Source organism: Orcinus orca, chromosome 15, assembly GCF_937001465.1.
Source record: "Orcinus orca chromosome 15, mOrcOrc1.1, whole genome shotgun sequence".
Classification (NCBI taxonomy): domain Eukaryota; kingdom Metazoa; phylum Chordata; class Mammalia; order Artiodactyla; family Delphinidae; genus Orcinus; species Orcinus orca.
In genome coordinates this window covers 51,825,397-51,847,953 of record NC_064573.1, presented here as the reverse complement: position 1 = coordinate 51,847,953, position 22,557 = coordinate 51,825,397, and the positions used below count along the sequence as shown (strand labels likewise).

Sequence of the window (22,557 nt, the reverse complement as noted above, 5' to 3'; positions counted from 1 at the left end):
GGAAGCAGCCGCATAGCACAGGGAGATCAGCTCAGTGGTTTGTGACCACCTAGAGGGGTGGGATAGGGAGGGTGGGAGGGAGGGATACACAAGAGGGAAGAGATATGGGAACATATGTATATGTATAACTGATTCACTTTGTTATAAAGCAGAAACTAACACACCATTGTAAAGCAATTATACTCCAATAAAGATGTTAAAAACAAAACAAAATCTGATTAGAAAATGGGAGAAAGATATAGACAGACATTTCACCAAAGAGGATGTACTGACTGGCAAATAACTGCATGAAAAGATGCTAAATATCATTAGCCATTAAATAAATGTAAATTAAAGTCATTATGAAATATCACTATATACTCATTACAACTAATATGAAAAATAGTTACAATACCAATGCTGATGAGAATGCAGAGAAACTGTATCTCTCATACATTGCAGGGTGGTATATAAAATGGTAGAGCTACTCTGGAAAATAGTTTTACAGCCAGTATCATATGACCTAACATTTGCACTCATGGGCATTTATCCCAGAGAAATGAAAACACTGTACATGCAAAAACCTGCACACAAATGCTCATAGCAGCTTTATCTCTAATAGCCAAAAAATGGAAACAACAAAAATTATCTTCAGTAGGTAAATGGCTAAACAGACTGTGGTATATCCACACTATGGAATGATACCCTGCTATAAAAAGGAATGAACTACTGATTCCTGCAACAATGGGGATGGATCTCAGGGGCTTTATGAGTGAAAAAAACAATCTCAAACGGTTGTATATTGTATGATTTTTTTCTAATAACATTCTTCAAATGATAAAATTATACAGATGGAGAACAGATTAGTGGTTTCCAGGGGTTAGGGATATGGGGGGTGGGGGGATATGACTATATAGAAGTAACACAGGGAAATCTTTGTGGTGATGGAATAGTTCTGTATCTTGATTGTAGCAGTGGCTACAGGAATCTACACATGTGGAAAATGGCACAGAACTGTACACACACATCAAACCAATTGCAATTTGCTGGTTTTGATACTGTCCCAAGGTTATGCATAATGTAACCATCAAGGGAAACTGGGTGAAGGGTGCATTAGACCTCTCTGCACTATATTTGTAACTTCCTGTAAATCTGTAATTATTTCAAAACAAAAAGTTAAAGACAAATGACAGATGCCAATAGCAAAATGACACACAGGTTGGAATTATCTAACAAAGACTTAACAAAGACTTTTAAAACAGCTATTATTAAAATGCTCCCCAAAATAAGGGCAAACACTTGGAATTAATGGTTAGACAGTGTAAGCAATAAAAAAAGAACTAAATGGAAAATTCAGAAGGGAAAAATACAATGACCAAAATGAAAAACACACCCTCGATAAGCTCAAAAGCAACAAAGAGATGACAAGAGAAAAGACTCAGTATGCGGGCATACCTTGGAGATGGTATGGGTTTGATTCCAGACTACCACAATGAAGCAAATATTGCAATAAAGCCAGTCACACGAATTTTTTAGTTTCCCAGTGCATATAAAATTTATGTTTATGCTATACTGCAGTTTATTAACTGTGCAATAATATTATATCTAAAAAACAATGCACATACCTTAATTTTAAAATACCCTACTGCTAAAAAATGCTAACCATCATTTGAGCCTTCAGTAGTCATGGTACTAACATCAAAGATTACTAATCACAGATCCCCATAATAAATATAATAATGAAAAAGGTTGAAATGTTGCAAGAATTACCAAAATGTGACATAAAGACACAACGTGAGCAAATGTTGTTGGAAAAATGGCACCACCAGACTTGATGAACACAGCGTTGTCACAAACATGTAAAAATTGTAGTATCTGTGAAGTGCAAAAAAGCAAAGCACAATAAAATGAGGTACGCCTGTACCTGAAGATACATCAGTAAAAATGATCTAATCAACAAAGGAAAAAAAAATTGTTTTTAAATGAACAGAGCCCCAGGGACCTGTGGGAAAACAACAGAAAGGGGAACATTTGTGCTATTAAGAGTCCCAAAAGGACAGGAGAAAGAGTTTAGTGCAGTGAAAATATTTAAAGAAACAAAGGTTGAAAATTTCCCATATTTGCTTCCCATATTTGCTACTGATTCAAGCTCAGTGAACCCCAATAGGATAAACCCAAAGGAACCTACTTCCAGACACATCATAATCAAACTGCTTAAAACTAAAAACAAAGAAAATACCTTGAGGACAACCAGAAAAAAATGACCTTACTTACAGGGGGAGAATGAATTGGATACCTGAAGATTTCTCACCAGAAACTATGTGAAACCTCTGAAAGAAGTGGAACACCATTTTTAAAGTATCAAAAGGAAAGAACTATCAATCCAAAATTCTATAGCCACTGAAAATATACTTTAGGAATGAAAATGAAATAAAAACAGCCTGAGAGGAAGGAAAACTATGAAAATTCATAGCCAGCTAACTTGCTGTAAAAGGACTACTTAAAAAAAAAAAAAAAACCACCTCATAAAGGAAGTTCTTCAGACAGAAGGAAAACGATAGTGGAAGGAAACTTGGAACATGAGGTAAGAAGAGCAACCAAAATGATAAATTTACCTATTCTTCTCCTATTGAGTTATTTAAAATATATTTGACCAATGAAGACAAAAATTATAACATTTTCTGACTGGATTTTCAATGTGTATAGCTGAAATACATAAGACAACTACAACATAAAGGGGAGGGTGAAGGGGCATTTATGGTGGTAAGGTTCCTACATTCCTTAAAAAGTGGTAGCATACTGTGAAAAGTCAGGCATGTATACTGAAATCCCTAGAACAGCAACCATTAAAAAAACTGCATAAAAAATATAATCAAAAACACAGGGACTTCCCTGGTGGCGCAGTGGTTAAGAATCCGCCTGCCAATTCAGGGGACACGGGTTCGAGCCCTGGTCAGGGAAGATCCCACATGCCACGGGGCAGCTGGGCTCATGTGCCACAACTACTGAGCCTGCGCTCTAGAGCCCTCGAGCCACAACTACTGAAGCTTGCGTGCCTAGAGCCCGTGCTCTATAACAAGAGAAGCCACCACAATGAGAAGCCTACGCACAGCAACGAAGAGTGGCCCCCGCATGTCACAATTAGAGAAAGCTCACGCGCAGCAACGAAGACCCAACTCAGCCAAAAATAAATAAATAAAAAATAAATTTATTTAACCCCACACACAATATATAAACTAAAATGGATACTAAAAAATGTATAAATAACCCAAAAGAAGGCAAGAAAGAGAAACAGGAACAAAAAACAAAGGGAAGAAGTACAAAATAAGTAATAAAATGGGAGACAAACCCAAACACATTAATACTACATTAAATGGGAATACTCTTAACACACTGACTAAAAGACAGATCATGAGAATGGATTTTTAAAAACAAATCCATTAGGGAATCCCTGGCAGTCCAGTGGTGAGGACTCTGCACTTTCACTGCCAGGGCCGGGTTCAATCCCTGGTCAGGGAACTAAGATCCCACAAGCCACATGGCACAGACACATTAAAAAAAAAAAAAAGTCATTTGCAATATGGAATCTGAAACTGTATCAATGAACTTTTTGCGCTCACTTTGTAATATTTAAATTAAATGGTGGACTTCCCTGGTGGCGCAGTGGTTGAGAGGCCTCCTGCCAATGCAGGGGACACGGGTTTGATCCCTGGTCCAGGAAAATCCCATATGCCACAGAGCAACTAAGCCTGTGTGCCACAACTACTGAGCCTGCGCTCTAGAGCCCAAGAGCCACAACTACTCAGCCCACATGCAACAACTACTAAAGCCTGCGCGCCTACAGCCCATGCTCCACAACAAGCGAAGCCACCGCAATGAGAAGCCCGCGCACCACAATGAAGAGTGGCCCCCAATCGCCGCAACTAGAGAAAGCCCGCGTGCAGCAATGAAGGCCTAACACAGCCAAAAATAAATAAATAAATTTTAAAAAAAAATTAACGGCCTATCTTGTACTTTGAGTAGATCTTTTACTCATCGATGATTTTATAATTGGTCACTGAGAAAATATTGGCTCTTCCAAAAAATTATGAGCTCTTCCAAATGTTGATACATTTCATCACACAATGTTCAAAAATCACATTTATTAATGTCACCACCAACTACATGAGAAAAGTCTTTAGACATTGGAAAGCTGTCAAGCTCAGGGTGGCAAATACAAGTTTTCCAAAATTCTAATTTTCACATAAAAGCTCTAATTTTATCACTGGCCACAAATATTACCAGTTGTTTTTCAATCATCACATTTCAAAATTCAGACAGCACAGGTCCTTCCCAAGTGACACATACATACATAAGTGAAGTCACACACAGACACATCCCTTATATTCAAAGGCCATATTACTGACAGCAGCAAATAAATGTTTAGTTCTGTCATAGGACTACTAATCCTTTCACCAAGTATTTTTTCTTTTTTAAAAATTCAGGTTTATTGAGGTATAATTTACGTAAAATAAAATTCATCCTTTTTAGGTTTATAGTTCAATGAATTTCGACAAACAGCTGTATAACCACCACCACTACCACAATCAAGATACAGAACACTTCCATCACCCTAAACGTTCCCTTGTACCTATTTGCAGTCAATCCCCTAGCCCATCCCTAGCCCCTGATAAATGTTCAGTTCTGTTATAGGACAGTAATCCCTGCACCAAATACACAGATATTAATTTTTTTAACATGTTCCCAAAGTCATCCCGTATCTTATTTGATACCAATTCAGTAAAATGTTACTACTGTCTACTGTTAAATTAATGTGCATGATGGTGTCATTAATCATCATGCATCATTTTATTCTACTTCAGATCACCATGCTTCATGGCTTAGATTGCCTACCAATACTCACTTTCCAGACGTGTCAAATCCGACAAAGATATGTTTTAGCAGAAAGCTATTTGAACCTTGCAATAAATACATTGCACAGTCAATCAAAGAACTGACTCCCATCCCTTACCCAGTCAAGTTCTAGACCACTGCTTCTGAAGTAAAATACTACAGAACTTACTTACCTTCCCCCTCCAACCTAGTCAATAAACATTTAGCAAGATCTTTTCCCTACTACTACATACCTCATCTTCCCCACTCCATTCTTTACCAATGCCCATACTTTTCAATTTAAATGTTTTTCACTTTGTGCAGTCTGTGTACAAAGCACTCTCCTAAGTGCTGTGGAAACACTTCTCTTTGTGGCATGTTATCTACAATTTTGATGCTCTTTCCACTATACTACAGACGAAGGATCTTTGAAAGCCTGCCAGTTACTGATGATACGCTGTTATGTCAGGCAATTCATTTACCTTTTCTAAGGTTTAATTTAATTTATAAAGAATAATATCTGCAGCCCATGGGATTGTTGTAAAGATTAAATAAAATAATGAATGTGCAAAGTCTTATAAAGATGAATATATTGGCTTTTGGTTCCCCATCCAAAATTAAAAGATATTGGGGGGCTTCCCTGGTGGCGCAGTGGTTGAGAGTCCGCCTGCCGATGCAGGGGACACGGGTTCGTGCCCTGGTCCAGGAGGGTCCCACATGCCGCGGAGCGGCTGGGCCCGTGAGCCGTGGCCGCTGAGCCTGCACGTCCGGAGCCTGTGCTCCGCAACGGGAGAGGCCATGACAGTGAGAGGGCCGCATACCGCAAAAAAAATAAATAAATAAAAATAAAAAATAAAAGATATTGGGGAGTGGGGGAACCCACCTATACCTTTATACATACCATTTGTAGTTTTAAAATATATTATCCCCCTAGAACAGATATAGCTTAGATTTAAATAAATTACCAATTACACCGTATCTCTTAACCTCATGTCAGCTGTTCTTGGCTTTCATTACAGAAACAAACAAAAACATTTTCTAGTAATTCAACAACAAACAAATATTTATTGAAAACTTAAAATATGCCAGGCACTGCTCGTGGAACTAGTGACACATCAGTGAACCAGACAGACAATCAGATACCTGCTCTCATGGAGCTTACATGTTGAGCATCAATATCTCAATATATAATAGCTCAGAAGCCCACGAGCTATTTAAGTAATTCAAATATGTTTTCATTTAGGAAAAAAATTTTAATCTCATAGGAACAGTAAATTTCCAATCTCTTTCGAATTTATTTTTAAAAAATCTGTTTTTTAAATATACTATACTATTCTTTCATAGCCTATTCACATTTAAACAATTTCTTCATAAGTACTAAGAAAACAGGAGGTCCTTTCCTTTTAGCTGGCAAAGGAACAAGGTACTGGGGAGTTACAATGATGACTGAGGGTAACACTACTTGAATTCTTTATCAAATCTGATTTCCTGCCCCGCCTGAAATCAGATCAACCAAACAAACTAAAACAAAACCAGCTTTTTCAGAAAACGTTCATTCTTTTTCATATAACCTGTTCTTTCTTAAAACATATTTTTAAAAAGAGAAAATACTTTCTTAAAAGGGAGGCAAGTTTTTTTCTATCCAATCCTACCACTTCCATCTATTTTGTTTTCCTCACAGCAGCTTCCCAAATGAGGTATTATGCAGGAGGCATAATGTCTAGCTAGTTGGCAACTATTCAGTCCTTCCCAAACCTGGCTATGCAATCACCTAGACTCTGTTAAGAATACAAATTTCAGCATACTACATCTTCCAACTCCAATTCTCGTACGGTAAGGCTGTGGTGAGGCCTGCCAGAATCTGTATTTGGTTTTGATATGGTTGATCCATGAACAGGCATTTGGAAATCTTTCACTAAGTTACCCGAAGACTTATCACTAAGGCAAAGCAGCATACAGGTATCCTTTCATTAAAGGACCAAATGTTATCCCAGCTGTGGTCTTAAATTGGCAGTCTTTAGCAACTAGTTGACAATACTTATGCTAACTCTAATGTTAGATAACTTAACAATTTAGTAAACACGTCATTTACAAAAAAGATAAGGAAGAATAAACTATCATAACTTGGGTCTCTCTTGGTGAGGAATCTCCATCTAATATAGGAGATACTTGCTGTTTGCGACTGCCCAGCAGGTCATTTCCCCCTATCTTGGAAACTGAACTCCAATTTCCATCCCTCCCTCATGCAACTCTAATACTCTGTCTTGGAATAAGACGACTCACTCCCAGTTCTGAGACTGGAGCTCATGACGGAGGCCTACGCTTACCATCAAACCATTCTTCTGACTACTGTGACTGGTTCAGATATGGGCACACGATCTAGTGGGCCAGATCAGTTAGAAACTCTATTTAAAGGTTAGAAGAAAAGACTTTTTCTTCCACTATGCCTGAACAAGCACTCATGGAAGCTAATAGCAAGTACCTTACAACCACAAGGAGTTATGTACCTGAGAAAGGAGACAATACTAAAGAAGCAGATTTGGAAAGCCAGCTCCCAGTCACATCATTTGAGCCCTGAAAAAAGACATTCCTGAAGCTAGAATCTACCTATCAAGTATTCAGAGGCAATAACATTCTTTGTTGTTTAAATTAATTTGGGTTGAGTTTTCAGTCCTTTACAATAAAGATTTCTAATTAATATAGGTAAAAAGGAGTAGAATCTCTATAGGCCCTTAGCTTTCAATTCACTAAATTAAGTGGCTACTCTGCCACTACTATAAGAAGAAAAGGGGCAGGGACTGAGCATGAATGCTACAATTACAAAAATAAGCCCATTGTTTTTATTTAGATTATAATTCATTTAATTATAATAAATATTTACTCTAAAACCACCTGAGAAAAGCTATATGAGGTTAATAACTTCATTCTCTTCTACTCAAAAAGATGATAGAAGCTATGGGGGACTGGGTTGAGACAGGTAATGCCAAAAGACCACCTAACAACCTAGAATGGCAGGATAAACTCTTACAAACAAAAAAGCTTTGGGGCCAGGGCAGAAGAGCACAGGGCAGAAGGGCAAAAGGGACCTAGGGGCAGCCATTTATCATCAGCTTACACAACTGTTTTTGTGAGGTTTCAAACCATACTTTACAGATGATCACATTTAATGCTTACCACCACCCTATGAAATAAATTATTATTAACTCCCTTTCACAGACTGAAGAATAGGCTGTTGAAGAGAGTTTAAGCGATCCAGCCAAGGTCAAAAAAAAGAGGGAAGGGAGGAGTGGTATAAGGAACATCTATGTTATAGTCTGCCTTGCCCCACTGCTCTTCTTTTCCTAGAAACTGCTTCCCCATTCTCATAGTTCTCATGTGATCCTTATCACAAGAGATTAGTTGAGGGGTGAGCACCTGACCCAAGCTGAATCGATGCATCTTTTGCTCCAGAGCTCTGGATTTGAGACTCCAAGATTTAAAATCAGTGGTTGAAGCTGAAGCTGTTAGATATAAAGCTCCAGCACTCTGGGCAACGGTATCTTCCACACAAGTGACTAAAACCAGTCTACAGTCCGAATGACAACACAAAGCAAGAATAAGAATAGAGAGAGAATGGCTTGTTTCCATTTGAGGCCCAAGTTCCAGTTCTTACTGAAGTTCAACTGAATCTTTATACTTTTAATGAGATCAGGTTTCTCTGACTCTAGAAATTCTTTTTGCCTAGGAAAATTCAAGTTGAGTGCTATCATGTATAACTGACAGCATCCTAACTAATTCAGAGAGAAAGAACAGGGGAATGGGGGGGGGCAGATAATCATTCACAACCATCAAAAAGTATTCATTGAACAATAATGTCCAAAATTACTAAGCCCTCATTAGTAATTCTCATTAGAGAGGTAAGACTAAACACTTTAGACTCATACAACACAGTTCTGATCAAGTTCTAAACTATATGAGACAGATTACAAATACTATAGAAGTTCAAAAGAGAAAATAACAGTATAACACAGTTGTAACTTATGTTAGACTATAAAGATGAGAAAATTGGCGAGGAAGACATAGAGGAGAACTCAAAGGGAGAGAAAGATAAGGCCTGGTGGGAAAGAGCAGGCAACATGCTGTAGAAAGTGAGGAAATCCACCTGGAACATACAGTCTATTTTGGAGAATGGTAGGAATTAAGACTAAGTAAATAGGGAAGCTAAGACCACATGACCAAAAGCACTAAAGTTAAGAAAAAGAAAGATACAGTATGGACTATACTGGCAAACTGCTAGGGTGTCCCACTAAACCCAAGAATGTTGGGTTGAAATTTTCGACTTGAGTAGGGCAGAAATAAAAGAAAGCAAAAATCAGATTCAAGAAATATTTCAAATAAAGAATCCCATTCTACTCTTCTCCCAAGTTTCCAAGTACTAGTATTTCTAACTACAGTGGAACCTTCATAAATCTGTAATATAAAGGTAGAGCAAGGAAAGGAGTAACTATTAACACCTGGATGAAACTACAGCACTTGCATATAAATTATTTCATTTAACCCTCATGATTAAACCTATGAAGTAAATATTATTATGATTCTCATTTTGCAGATTAAATATATTCAGGCTCAAAGAAGTTAGATAACTTGTCCAAGATCACTCAACTAAATAAAAAGTTGGCCTGTGGAATGGGGAGGTGGATAATAATGCTCTTGGTCAACACAAGTCCTTTTTCCCAGAACAAATTATGAAGACATATAATGAAAACAATGATGATGATAATGATAGCTAACATTAACTAAAGGCTGAGAACTATGCAAAGCATATTACATGCACTAGCATTATCACATTTAATATTCCTAACAGCCCTATGAGAGTCTGTGATTAATCTCATTTGAGGATGATGTAAGCATATGAGTCCTAAAAAAGTTAAGAATTTTGCCCAAACTCACAAGGCTACTAAGTGCCTGACCTGGTTGGGATTCAAAATCACAGTCTGACTGCAAAGCTCATGCTCTCAACCACTATGCTATATTGCCTCCATGACTAGATATTACTAGAAATAAACAAAGGAAATACAATTAGGATGAGATGAGTAAACACTTTTAGAGTGGATGATAAAAATTAGGGAAACATTTTCTTTGTCCTACTGTTACAGCATTAAAATTTTAAAAATTAACTAAAGGATAGAAGACATATCTAAAACAGAATTTCTTAATAAGGTTGGGAATTTAAATACACTTGTATCTAAAGACAGTTTGGAGATGGTTTCAACTACTGAATTTTGTACTATACTCCTAATGAAAACCAAGGGTCAGAGAGTAGACATTAGCTGTCCAAGGCCATACAATTTTTCAGTTTACAATTTACAGTGTCAACTAGAGAGTACAATTCTGTACTTCAGACCCCACCCACCATCACCCACCAACCATTCAGTTTTTCTTTCATGTATATCATACCCACATTCTTGGAAATTAAACAAATGTGTAATTATGTTAGTGTTGTTAGAACTAAGATCTTTCCATGTAAAAGCAAAAAATACAAAGTGATGATAAACATAAACTAGAATTATCAGTATAAAGTATTTTTTCTTCTTTCCAAAAATAAAATTTCACAGCCCTAATTATTAAACAAGGATAAGAAGCAATTTTAACCAGTAGTAATGAGTACTAGCATCCAGTTCCCCACTAAATGGCTGATTTCCAAGTCTGGGGCAAGAAATGTATGTACAAGATGAGCCTGGTCATCTTATTACACCAAGAAACAAGGAAGTTCCCTCAAAGATTATTAAGATCATAGACAAATAAGATGGGAGTCAATGTAAAGAGGCTCCCATTAGTCAAAGACAGGACAAACTGAGCATAGCAAACATGACAAAAATTGACTGAAACACATCAAATATATATTTTTAATGGTTTCCACAATGATGCCAAAAATAAAAAACAAAATAAAAGAGAGAAATAAATAAATGTTGGGTATATCTTATCCGCTGAACTTTATGGACTAGATTAATGAGTTCTTTTGCATACCAGCCTTTTAGGCAAAGGGAGACCACAGTAGGAAACTGTAGGGAGGGAGGCCGATAACAGCAGGGGATATATTCCCCTTGTTCCCTTACTGCCAGATCAACATGCTTCTATCTCTACTTAAAACCACAGTCCCTGCCAGAAAGCCCTCTCCGTAGAGCTACTCTTCCAATTGCTCTCTTCCCTTGTCATCCTAAAGGTGGTAGTAGCTCTTTCCCCACTGTTACTTGTCCCAGGGTACTGTACTACCCCTACTGATTTCCTTAAATACTGTCTATACATTTGTAAATAGTCCCTTTCTTAAATTTCCCTTAAATACCCAATTTGTGCCATGTCTAGCACACTAAACCTCCAAAATACCTCACTCTGAAAAGTGGCAATTAAAGAGAAAGACTAAAAGAATCTAAAAAAAAAAAAGTTGATATATGTGTATGTATAACTGATTCACTTTGCTGTACACCTGAAACTAACACAACATTGTAAATGAACTATACTCCAATAAAAACCTAAAAAACAAAAAATTAAAAAAAAATAAAAATAAAGAGAAAGACTGATGCATTCACCCTGTACTTTATGAACCCTATTTCACGGTAAGCAAACAGCCCTATAGACGATGAGTAAACATTCTTAAATTCTTATATTCTCTTAACAGAAGCATTACAGTTAATAAATGTGAAAGGAATGACATAATTAGAAAACCATTATTTTGCTTTCCCTGATGAATAACTGCTTCAGTTAAAAATTATAAATGGATGGAACCATTAGCTGAAAGGATACTAAAGGATTTTACAAAGCAAGTTATTCAGGCTGTCACCACCTGAACACACTGATCAACCTTAGCATCACTAAAAGCGTGGGTGAGCCAGGTACTGTATGCCTCTTGATGTGATGCAAAAGAAAATACAATCTATGAAACACTCCTGACTAAAAGGTCAAAATAATTAAAACGAGTTTTTAGATCTAACTACCAACTTACAGGAAACATGGAAGATACAGGAGCAAGCTAAATGACATGACAAGGAAACAAACAAAAAAAATCCAGAATATGAAACACTGTACGGTACCAACGACCTAGTTTTTTCAACAAGACAATGGGGGTGGCAGATCGAGGAGATGGGGGAAAAAACTGCTCTACATTAAAAAGAGACTTAAAAGACCTAACAAACAAAAGCAACATGTAGACTTTGTCCGAATCTAGATTCTAATAAGGCGACTGCAAAAAAAGACATCGTTTTAGACAACCAGAGAAATCTGAATATAAACTGGGAATTAATGGTACCAAGGTACTTTTAATTTTGTTAGACACGATAATGGCCATTGTGGTAATGTAAGAAAAAAAATTTTTTTGAGATGTTTACTGAAGTATGTAAGGGTGAAATGACAATATCTGGAATTTGCTTTAAAATATTTTTGCAAGAAAAAGGATGTTTGATGAAGCAAGTATGACAAAATTTTGAAAACTGCAGAATCTGAGTAATGGGGGTTCACTATGCTATCTATTTTCCCTACTGGTGTATGTTTGAAATTTTTCATTTATAAAATTACCAAACAAAACAAAAATCCATGTTTTTCCCACTAAAACCATAGTTTTCAAACTTGAGCATGTCTAAGAATCCACATCTCATGCAGGATCCTAGGACTCATACCCCAAAATTCTGACTTTGTCTGGGCATGGGCTCAGGTTCCATTTTTAACAAGTCCTCAAGGGAATCCAGTACATACAATCTACAGACATATCTGAAAATTATACACTTAGACTAATTCACCACAAGTCTTTAAATATACTCCACCTAAGAGAAAAGGCATGATCATATCTCTTACCTCCCCTTCAAGCCTTACCCCATTTAAATCTGCTCATAACTTATCCTGTTCCTGGGACTGTAAGTTCCATGAAGGCAGAGCCCTTTGCTTTTACTCACCATGGGGTCCCCAGTGCCTACCAGAGCACCTAGCACACAGTACACAGCAAATAAATATTTGCTGAATAAATGAATTCATTATTCATTAATGAATGAATAACAGCAAAGAGAAAAAAGAAGAGTTAACTGTAGTTCACTATTTCAAAATTAGTTCCAGGGAACAATCTAAGGTAAAATTTCAATTTCTTGCCAAAAATCAGTATAGAAAGTATGGAATAAAGACTATAAATAAAGTATGGGAATAACAATAAACTAAAATTAAATAATAAAAATAAACATAGGAATAAAGGAGGGACACAGGTTAGGGTATGCTTTAAAATATGATACATGTTTAAGACAACCTCTCTCCTAAGACATCAAACTTTGAATGTTAATTTGAACATTCAAGTTCCTACTAAATGTTTAGAAACTATTATGAAAATGTACTCTTACATCTCACAATCCCAAACAGGAAGGGCAGACACATTAGAAAAGTAAACTAGTACATGTATACATTTTAGTGGAAAACAGATAAGTAACTCAATTACTACTTTCTCTGTTTAAAAAGCACAAACCCCTACAATTATGACACAAGTCACAAATGCAAAAAAGAATAACTGCCAAATATAACAATTAAAAGTTATCTTAGGATGATCTTCTAAGGCTATGTAGAACTAGTTGCAAAAATAGCACTTACCAAAGATGGTTCCTATTCTTATACTTCTACCCCCAAATCACTTAACTTTAAAATTTTCCTTCTTAAATAATAAATCATAACTTTTTAAATGTTTATGGAATTATAATAAACAAAGACTTATAAAATTTTTAGAGACACAATGGACATTAGCAACTACATGGTCCAATTCTTCATTGGGGAAGATGAAGCCCAGATGAGAAAAAAGATTTACTTGGCTACACAGAGAGTTAACAGCAAAACAAGGATATGCCAGTGCTCTGAATTTCCAGTCCAGTGTACTTTTCACTATACCATGCTAACAGGATATTTTAAAGAATATTTTCCATTGTGAAATGCAGTAGTATCTGTTCACCTCCTTGTACATACATGTGTGGGGTATTCATCAGCTATGTTCTGGGCTTAAACTAAATGGATGTACCTCTTTTTTAGTGGGGATGGTCATGGGGAAGGGGAGCTACTAGACTATCTTCAGCAACAGAACTCCGTATGTAGTACTTCCTGATATGTGGGCCTTTCTGTCATATATCAGAATCTCTAGTTTTTACCATATAAACACATCAAAATTTAAAATCATGAAATAAAACTAAATTGTAAAGTTATGCAAAATCTAATCTAAAACTGGGAATTGGGGCTTCCCTGGTGGTGCAGTGGTTAAGAATCCACCTGCCAATGCAGGGGATGAGCCCTGGTCCAGGACGATCCCACATGCTGCAGAGCAACTGAGCCCGTGCGCCACAACTACTGAGCCTGTGCTCTAGAGCCTGCAAGTCACAACTACTGAGTCCGTGTGCCACAACTGCTGAGCCTGCGCTCTAGAGCCTGCAAGTAACAACTACTGAGCCCGCGAGCCTAGAGCCGGTGCTCCGCAACAAGAGAAGCCACCATGATGAGAAGCCCGCGCACCGCAACGAAGAGTAGCCCCCGCTGGCTGCAACTAGAGAAAGCCTGTGCACAGCAACGAAGACCCAACACAGCCAAAAAAAAATAAATTTTAAAAATAAATAAATAAAATAAAATAAAACTGGGAATTTACTCTTTGTTCATTATAAAATATTAGCTGTGGTTCCTTCTTCTGGATTAAAAACAGCTCTGACTCAAGAGATTAATGAATGGCCCAATTCATGTCTCAGCTATTACTCTGAGCCACCTCTCTATACACCCACAGGGTTCTTGTGGTGCAATAAGGGCTGTTTAACAGAATAGTGAAAGTATAAGATACACACAGAAAGAGAGTAAGATAACTAAATCTCTGTAAACCAGCTCCCAACTATCTTTTTTATCAATCTGAACCCTTAGCACAAAGTAGGTATGTTATAAATCATGACTAAATGAATAAACAATCTCCAAAAGCCCCTCCTCATTCTACTGAATCTCATCTAAATGTCTCCATTGTCAGTAACAACTGGCTTGGACACTTCAAATAAAGTATAGCTGGATTATGAATTTACAAGCATGGTTTGAAGTGCCAGATAAATTACTTTACACTTAGAGAAGACAATAAATATCAACTTGCAGCCTAGGCACACTGACTAGCATATAACAGGAATACTATAAATATGACAAAAATAATAGTTACCAATTAACAAATGCTTACTAAATGTCACATGTTGTGATAATTGCTTTGTCTACATTAATTAATCTTTACGAAAATCTAGTGCTATTATCCCTCCACTTTCCTGAAGATGAAACAAGCTTTGAGAGGTTAAAATAATTCACCTAAAATCATCTGGTAAGTACACGACAGAGCCTACATTTGAATCCACGTTTAGAACCTACACAAAGATTTGCTGAATGAATGACCTCAAAACAGTCTGATCCAAACTAACCAGATATGCAACAGATACTGGTAACACTCATTAACTCATGAATTATGAACACTAGCAAGCATATAGCTTTAAGGCCCAAAGACTTAATGACCTCAAGTCTTTTCATTCCACCAACAGTAATATAACCCCAAATGTGATCAATGCAACTGGCAGGACACACAGAGGGACTATACAGCAATAATCTAGAATCTGGAATGCTAGCCACAACCTTTTGAAATAATCCAACATGTGACCTAGGATTGTCAAAGTTAAAGTATACAACAAAAGTTCCATTTGAGTGACAGGCACACTAGCAGTGTTAATGACAAAACAGGTAAGTTATGTGACATGAAGCTTATTTTGGAATATTAGTAATTTGAGTAAAAATATGACATCCAAGTAGAGATGCCTAATAGGCAGTCAGGTATTCAGGATTCAAAAACAGCAAAAAGACTAAAAAATAAAGACCTGGATATCATGGGTACAGAGATGATAGCAGCTGAAGATATAAGAATGGATGAATTCTCCAAGACAGGTGAAGAGAAAGCTAAGTATTACGGGCCAAAGACTGTGGCTGAAGGAAAAAGAAGTCAGCAATGTAAAGATGGAAAAGCACTAGGTCAAGGAAGCCCAGAAAAAGAGAATTTAAAGAGGAAAAACTCAAAACTTCATTTACATTTGCCTTCTACATTCTGAAAAACTGACTAATGAATGATGGTAGCAACAAATACGTACAAAGGGGACAGCAGTGTTGGAACTCAGTATGCACTGTTCATCTGTTATTGGTTGCCTTCCCTCTATGCCACTCACTCATTGTTACACCTCCACCAACTAAACAAAACTAGAAAAAAAAGGTCAGAAACAAAAACTAAAAAAAAAAAGATGCTACAGTCAGATAGCTTTATTTTCAAGAAATGTATGTCAAACCTCAAGACAAATATATACCTAACCTTCCCACTCACCTGCCTTTGTTTTTCCTTTTTAGCTTACAAATTGTAGCCATTTTTGCCTCTGGAAAAATAAACATTAATTAAACTCCATTCCTTACTGTTTTCAGAGGTACTCAAAACTATTGAGAAATTGTTAACAAACCTTAGATAAAATAATTCTAAGGTTTAAAAAAAAAGTTGGAAAAAGAAAAACAGCTCTTGATTATCACTATAAACTATAACATGGACAGTAAGAGAACCATTAGGACACAGAAAACCAACGTTGAGTAATTTGGATGATCTAGGAAACGAGTGACTAGGTACCGTATTACCTTAGCATCTGCAGACTATTTTAGCATTTACATTTGCAATATGAAAAATGGGCTTACCTGGTTTTTAAAATAAATTATGTGTTCAAGAAAAAGTTGAAGAAATCATTTATCAAGGCTTCTATCAGCTACATTATTTTATAACTACTAATACTCAACAAAAAAAGCTGTTTTCTTTGTGGGTGAGGTGGTTTAAAAGCCCTATGCCAGGGACTTCCCTGGTGGCACAGTGGTTAAGAATCCGCCTGCCAATGCAGGGGGTTCAAGCCCTGGGCCAGGAAGATCCCACATGCCACGGAGCAACTAAGCCCGTGCACCACAACTAGTGAGCCTGCACTCTAGAGCCCACGAGCCACAACTACTGAAGCCCGCGCGCCTAGAGCCTGTACTCCACAAGGAGAAGCCACCGCAATGAGAAGCCCCCGCACCGCAATGAAGAGTAGCCTCTGCTCGCCACAACTAGAGAAAATCGACAGGCAGCAACAAAGACCCAAGGCAGCCAAAAATAAATTAATTAATTAATTAACTAAATTTTTTTTAAAAAGACCTATGCCAACAAACTCTTCAGAAATCAAAAGGTGTAGGAACTTTCATTTCTGAAGAGTAGGTCTAGTCAAGAAAACATAATTTGACAACTTTATTTTCTGAGATTACCAAAAAAATATTAGAACTTGAGTGTTGCACATGGCACAAAATACATACTCAATAAGTATCAGCTAAATAAAGCAACAAAGGCCAAAATAATAGGGAAAGTTCAATCAATTTAAGAAGGGTATTGTTCCTACAATACATGAGATGTCCAAAGTCCAGACAGGGAAGAGTAAAAACGGACTCACTGAAAAAGATGAAGCTGCCTGGTAGGTCATTCTGCATGGTTGAATAAATGAATGAATGTTTGATGATAAACATAAAATAATCATGCAAAGAAAATTCATGTTAGATGCTACAAAACTGGAAAAAGGGTTCTGCCTCCAAAGAAAAATTCAATCTTTACCAAGTTCAGATTAATATAATAAAATTTCAACAGCTATCAATAAGCAATTATGGAACTCAACAGAAAAAAGGTGACAGGGGAATATGTCCGTTGACTATGTTCTTTTAGGTTTTGGGCTCCAAGATACTTGGCTGTCCTAACTCTGAGAGGGCATGACTACCTGCCTACTTTCTTGACTCTTCCTCTTTGTTCTTTACCCTTTTATCATTATATCAGTTTCAACTTGCATCTGTGTGCAAATGATTTCCAAACTGTTATCTTTAATTATGAGCTCAGTTTCATATCTCCAATAGTCTACAGATCATGTCTTTGTGGTTGTCCTACTATCCCCTCAAACACAACAAATATAAAACTGAATTTATCAAAAAAACAAAGAGTTCTTTTAAAAAACAAAAAATAAAAACAAACAACAAAAAAAAAAAAACTGAATTTATCTGTAGCCAATTCTTCCCAAGCGATTTCCAAACCTTACTTGTTTTCACCAGTCTCCCTATAACCCAGGCTTAAAATTTTTAGTCATCTAACTATTCTTCTTGGTTGCCCCTTCTCCCCAACCCTGCCAATCAAATTCCATCAATTCTCCTTCCCCATTCTAATGCCCCAATTTTGAGCTTCAGTCATTTCTGGACTATTAAAATAATTTTTTAAAAAACTTCAAATCTCACCCCATCTCCAGTCTCTTTCCACACAACCCATCCTGCACACAACTACCACATTCATCTTCATTCACCCTAGCACAGCCCCGTTTATAAATATTTAATAGCCACAACATACTGAATAATCTAAACTCCTTAGCCTAGCAATCAAATCCTCCACACTCTAACCCCAATCTGTCCTTCCAACTTTATCTTCTGTTCCCCTAGCATGTGCTAGCCCGTCATGTTTCCACCCTCTAGTCACGTTTTCTTCCACTCCCCCTTTGACTACCCTCTATCTAAATCCTATCCATCCAGCATACAGCATACTGTGGCTCTCTCAACTCACAGAGTTCCTCCTTTCAATATCCAAGAGTGTTTATTACCTATACCAATCATTTGAAACATCACATATTTTCTCAATCTGTGAAGTGTTTTGCTTTATTTTTGTGTATGTGTGTGAGATTAGGACTTGTTTTTCTAAATAGATTGGACTTTCAAGGAAAGAATTCATGACTCACATTTCCTTATATCCTCCACATTTCAATAAATTTGTGAGGTTCCCACCAAATGAAGCTACGGCAAGAGGCTAGAAAACAACTAAAACCAACCAAAAAAATTCCTACTAATCCCTCCCTGTAACACTGCTTCATGGAATAAGGAGATCAAAAAGCAAAGTAAAATCAAGAGATATACAAAAATTGGATAAATATTAAAAGAAGAATTAGACTTCTTAAAAGTTATAGAAATCCTTCCTAGAAAGATAAGTTCTAATTCCTTCTCTTATTCAATAAAATGTTTTCAATTGTATTAAGCATCAACCCTCTTTTTTGTTTCTCTATATGAAGGGCATCCATAATGTGGGTGTGACATTTCAAATATACAACCCACAAGTCTTATTTCACAGTCAAGGATGCTTAGAGTAATTTAGAAAGCTTTGAGGAGAAACTTTCTTGTAGACCCATATGTGTTAAAAAATATATACACAGGTATTTAGAGTAACTGAAATGTATGTTAATTTTAAATGATCTACATCATTTTCCTGATTCAAGATGAGATTTTAAAATTGTATTATTTCTCTGAATGGCATTATTCAATTCACTTAATTTTAATCCCAAATACTGTGGACATCTAACATTAATTCTCTGAGAAGGTTGTAAATTACTATCCATATACATATTCCTTGAAACTTTTAAGATAACGTGGTTTTGTCTGGGCGAAAATAGGATTATTACATAACTTTTGGCTGTTCAGTAAAGGAAAAACTTGCTTACAAATAGTTTGCAACTATTAGTATTAGGAGATTTTGAAAAAACTTAAGAACTCCAGTTATCTACAGATACTTATTCATGCTATCAACCACTGAAGAATTTTTAAAATAGTGTTTCGGACTTTCATATCATAAAAACTTCTTCAGAATGTTTCAAAAGTTATAATGTTAAGCACAACACCACCAAAAAAGGCAATTATGACAAAATATCTGTGCAGTACTTTTGTAATCAACAATATTGTAAAAGATGTTAATATCGTGATGACCTACCATCAGATATCTTGGATTTTTAAACTTTAATAGTCCAGCAAAAAGTTCCTCAGACTCAAATCACCTATGACATTTTGGCTCAAAAATCACTTCCTCAATATCGATTCTACATTGTCACAAGTCTAAAAATTAAACCCTTAAGGAGATAAACAGCTGTAAATGGAAGCAGTCTTTTCCAACTTTACTGTCAAACCGATAGGAAGGATTAATATTACTAAGGTCGCCATTTAACAAACTATATACGTAGTAATGACTTTGACGTGGTAACTTTTTATATGATCGCCTGCAACAGAGGTTTATAAGTATCTTTTGTTTAACGATAAACTGAGTCAGAGCTAAAAGTTCAGAGAGTGCAGAGCCAGTCCAATGATAAATAGGTCTGCGGCATGAGCTTTCAATGGTACTCCAAGACTCTTCAGGAAAAACACCAGATTTTGGTGTTTTCCAAGATGATGCACACCTGAAACTTTCTTTTGCAGATAACCAGACTGAAAGCAAGAGGAAGGAAATAAATACAGAACCTCCGGCAAGCAAAAGAGAACTGTGCCACTCACCAGCAAACAATCTGAATTCACTTCCGATTTGGGATCCCGCAGCAGGTTGTCGATTTTTTCAAACCGAGTCTCAAAACTGTCCCCAGTCGACATGTTGCTGCTACTGTGACAATACCCTCGTACCAGCACCAGTAGCGGAAAGCAATTTCAACCAACTTCCTCCGGCGGTGGGTTCGCGGCCGCGGGGCGGAGGAGCCGGAACCCCAGGGTCACCAGGTGCGCCCGGTTCCCCCTCCTCCCCCTCACTGAGGGGATCTCCGCTCTCCAGACCCCGGGCCGGGGGCGACGGCGACCCACAGCCGCTCGGACGCCCAAAGTCGCATCCCACCCGGCAGCCCCTCACGACAGCCGACAGCGCCGTCGCCACCAGCCTCGTCGCTCCGGCGAAGTGCTTCAGCCTAGCGGGCCCCGGCCGCCTTCGCCATGGAGGGCTCCCGGTCCCGAGATGGGCAGGAGGGGGGAGAGAAAGAAAATCAGGGTGGAGACTCCTCCGGGCAGCAGGGGAGGGAGAAGAGGAAAGGCGAAAGCGAAGGGCGGGCGCGGAGCTGTGCCAGCTGCCGCCGCCGGCGCTCGGGCCCCGGGCCGGGCCCGCTCCTCTCTGAGGCGCTGGAGACGGTCTAGCCCTGCATCCCCGGATCCACTTGGCCCGGCCCGACGCACCGATCCGCCTCGGCCAAGAGCTGGTCCCCGCGGGATAGCCTCAGTCTCCCATTTTGTCCCGACGCTGACGGGGCTGCTGCTGCGGTGTCCGGCGGGACAGGGCGAGGTCGGTGCCCGATGGAGACTTGGGAGAGGACGGGCTGGAGAGGGGGCGGTGAGGGAGACGAGAGTCCGGTCCCGGCGGCTGCGGCTGGGGGAGCTTCTGGGAGGCGCTGTGGCCCGGGCTGGCGAAAGGGCGAGTCGCGCGGCGAGTGCTTGGGGGGTGGGGCGAGGGGGGCCGTGAGGGACTAATATGTCCGCCTTCCTGTTCAAACAAACGGAGACCGCCGGCGCCGACTGCGCATGCGGGGCGCGGACATTCGGAAGGGGAACCGGGCCCGCGCCGCGCGCGCGCGCACTCTGACGCCTCCGCAGGGCCAGGCTGGGCCGGGCGGGGCGGAAGGCGGGGCGCCCCCGGGGCCTCGCAGGCTGCCTGGGAAGGCTGGCAGCGGGGAGGAGCTGACTGGGCGCGGCGGGCGGCACCGCCCTCGCTCCTGCAGGCGTTGAGCAGCTAAGCCGTCTCGGGAAGCGGCTGTGGGTGTCCACGCGGAGTAGGACCTCTCGCTGCCTCCGGTGGCGTCCTGGCCGCTGCCCCAGCTCTGCTTCCTCTGGGCTGCAGCCATCAGAATTCTAGCGAGAAAGGGTGCTTGTTATTGTTATTTTGGAGATAGGTTTTTTTGTTTTGTTTTTTAAAGGCAAGATGCCTTTTCGCCGGCAGGGACCAGCGTTTTAGCACCAGCGGAGTCTGGTCTTCAGTAGTGCTTCATCGTCGGCCCTCCGTGAACCCCACGTCGTTTAACCCGTCTTTGCTTCCATGGGAAAATTACGAAGCAGTGCAGTACATGACCCTCCTAAAGCGAGCGTGTGTGTCAGGGGAGCTTTAAACTATTGACTCCGGAAGATATGGTCAATAGAAGTCAAGCTCAATTTAGTTTAAAAAAAAAAGAAAAGAATCTCAGGAAAGAAATCAATATTTTTTAAGTTATTCATACTAGCTCTCTCACACGATTAACACTCCCACTATAGTTCTCTTCTTGATGTGTAATCCTGCCATTTCGATTTCAAAACATTCAGTGAAACTTAGAATGTGATTTTACCAGACTAAAGTAGAACATGAAAGTAATGGCCATTTCCTCCTAATTCAATTGCTTCATTGACTGTAGTGTGAGAGAGGGTGAGACGTGTTATCCAATCTGCTGATAAAGTAATGTTCGTCACTGCTTTCAGCAGGACATCTACCTTAATTCATTTCTAATCAATCTTCAGGTTTGCTCATAGGTCAAATAAAGGATTGCTAATAATAGAAAATGTGGATGTTTTGCCCCACACTGGAGAATGCTACAGATGAACCAATTGTCTATATAAAAAGCACTGTACAGCATCTGAACAGTCCACCAACTTTCTGTTGTGAGTCAGAGGTTAGGAAAATGTTCTGTTGTTTGAAAAATGTGCATTCTGTTTTCATTGTGTTAGATGCAAGAAATATTTAGATGTAAAATCCACTGTATAAATCAAGATAGGAAGTAAATCTTCACAAAAATCGTATCCGACGAGAACTAGACAAAATTCAGGTATTTCATTAAATGCTTTTGCAGTGACTTTTCCTGGCTCCAGTATTTTAAG

At 38.6% G+C, this 22,557-nt stretch overlaps 1 protein-coding gene across 3 annotated transcripts in view; it reads right to left on the bottom strand.

Annotated features, from left to right (window-relative positions):
- Nucleotides 1–20,461, bottom strand: part of ROCK1 (Rho associated coiled-coil containing protein kinase 1) — a 146,838-nt gene extending 126,377 nt beyond the window's left edge. For all 3 annotated transcript variants that reach the window (XM_049698115.1, XM_049698118.1, XM_049698116.1), the window contains exon 1: nt 20,236–20,461. In XM_049698115.1, coding sequence (XP_049554072.1) covers nt 20,236–20,328 — 93 coding nt within the window. In that variant the 5' untranslated portion in view covers nt 20,329–20,461. The remainder of the gene's footprint in view (nt 1–20,235) is intronic.
- Between the last annotated feature and the right edge of the window lie 2,096 nt (nt 20,462–22,557).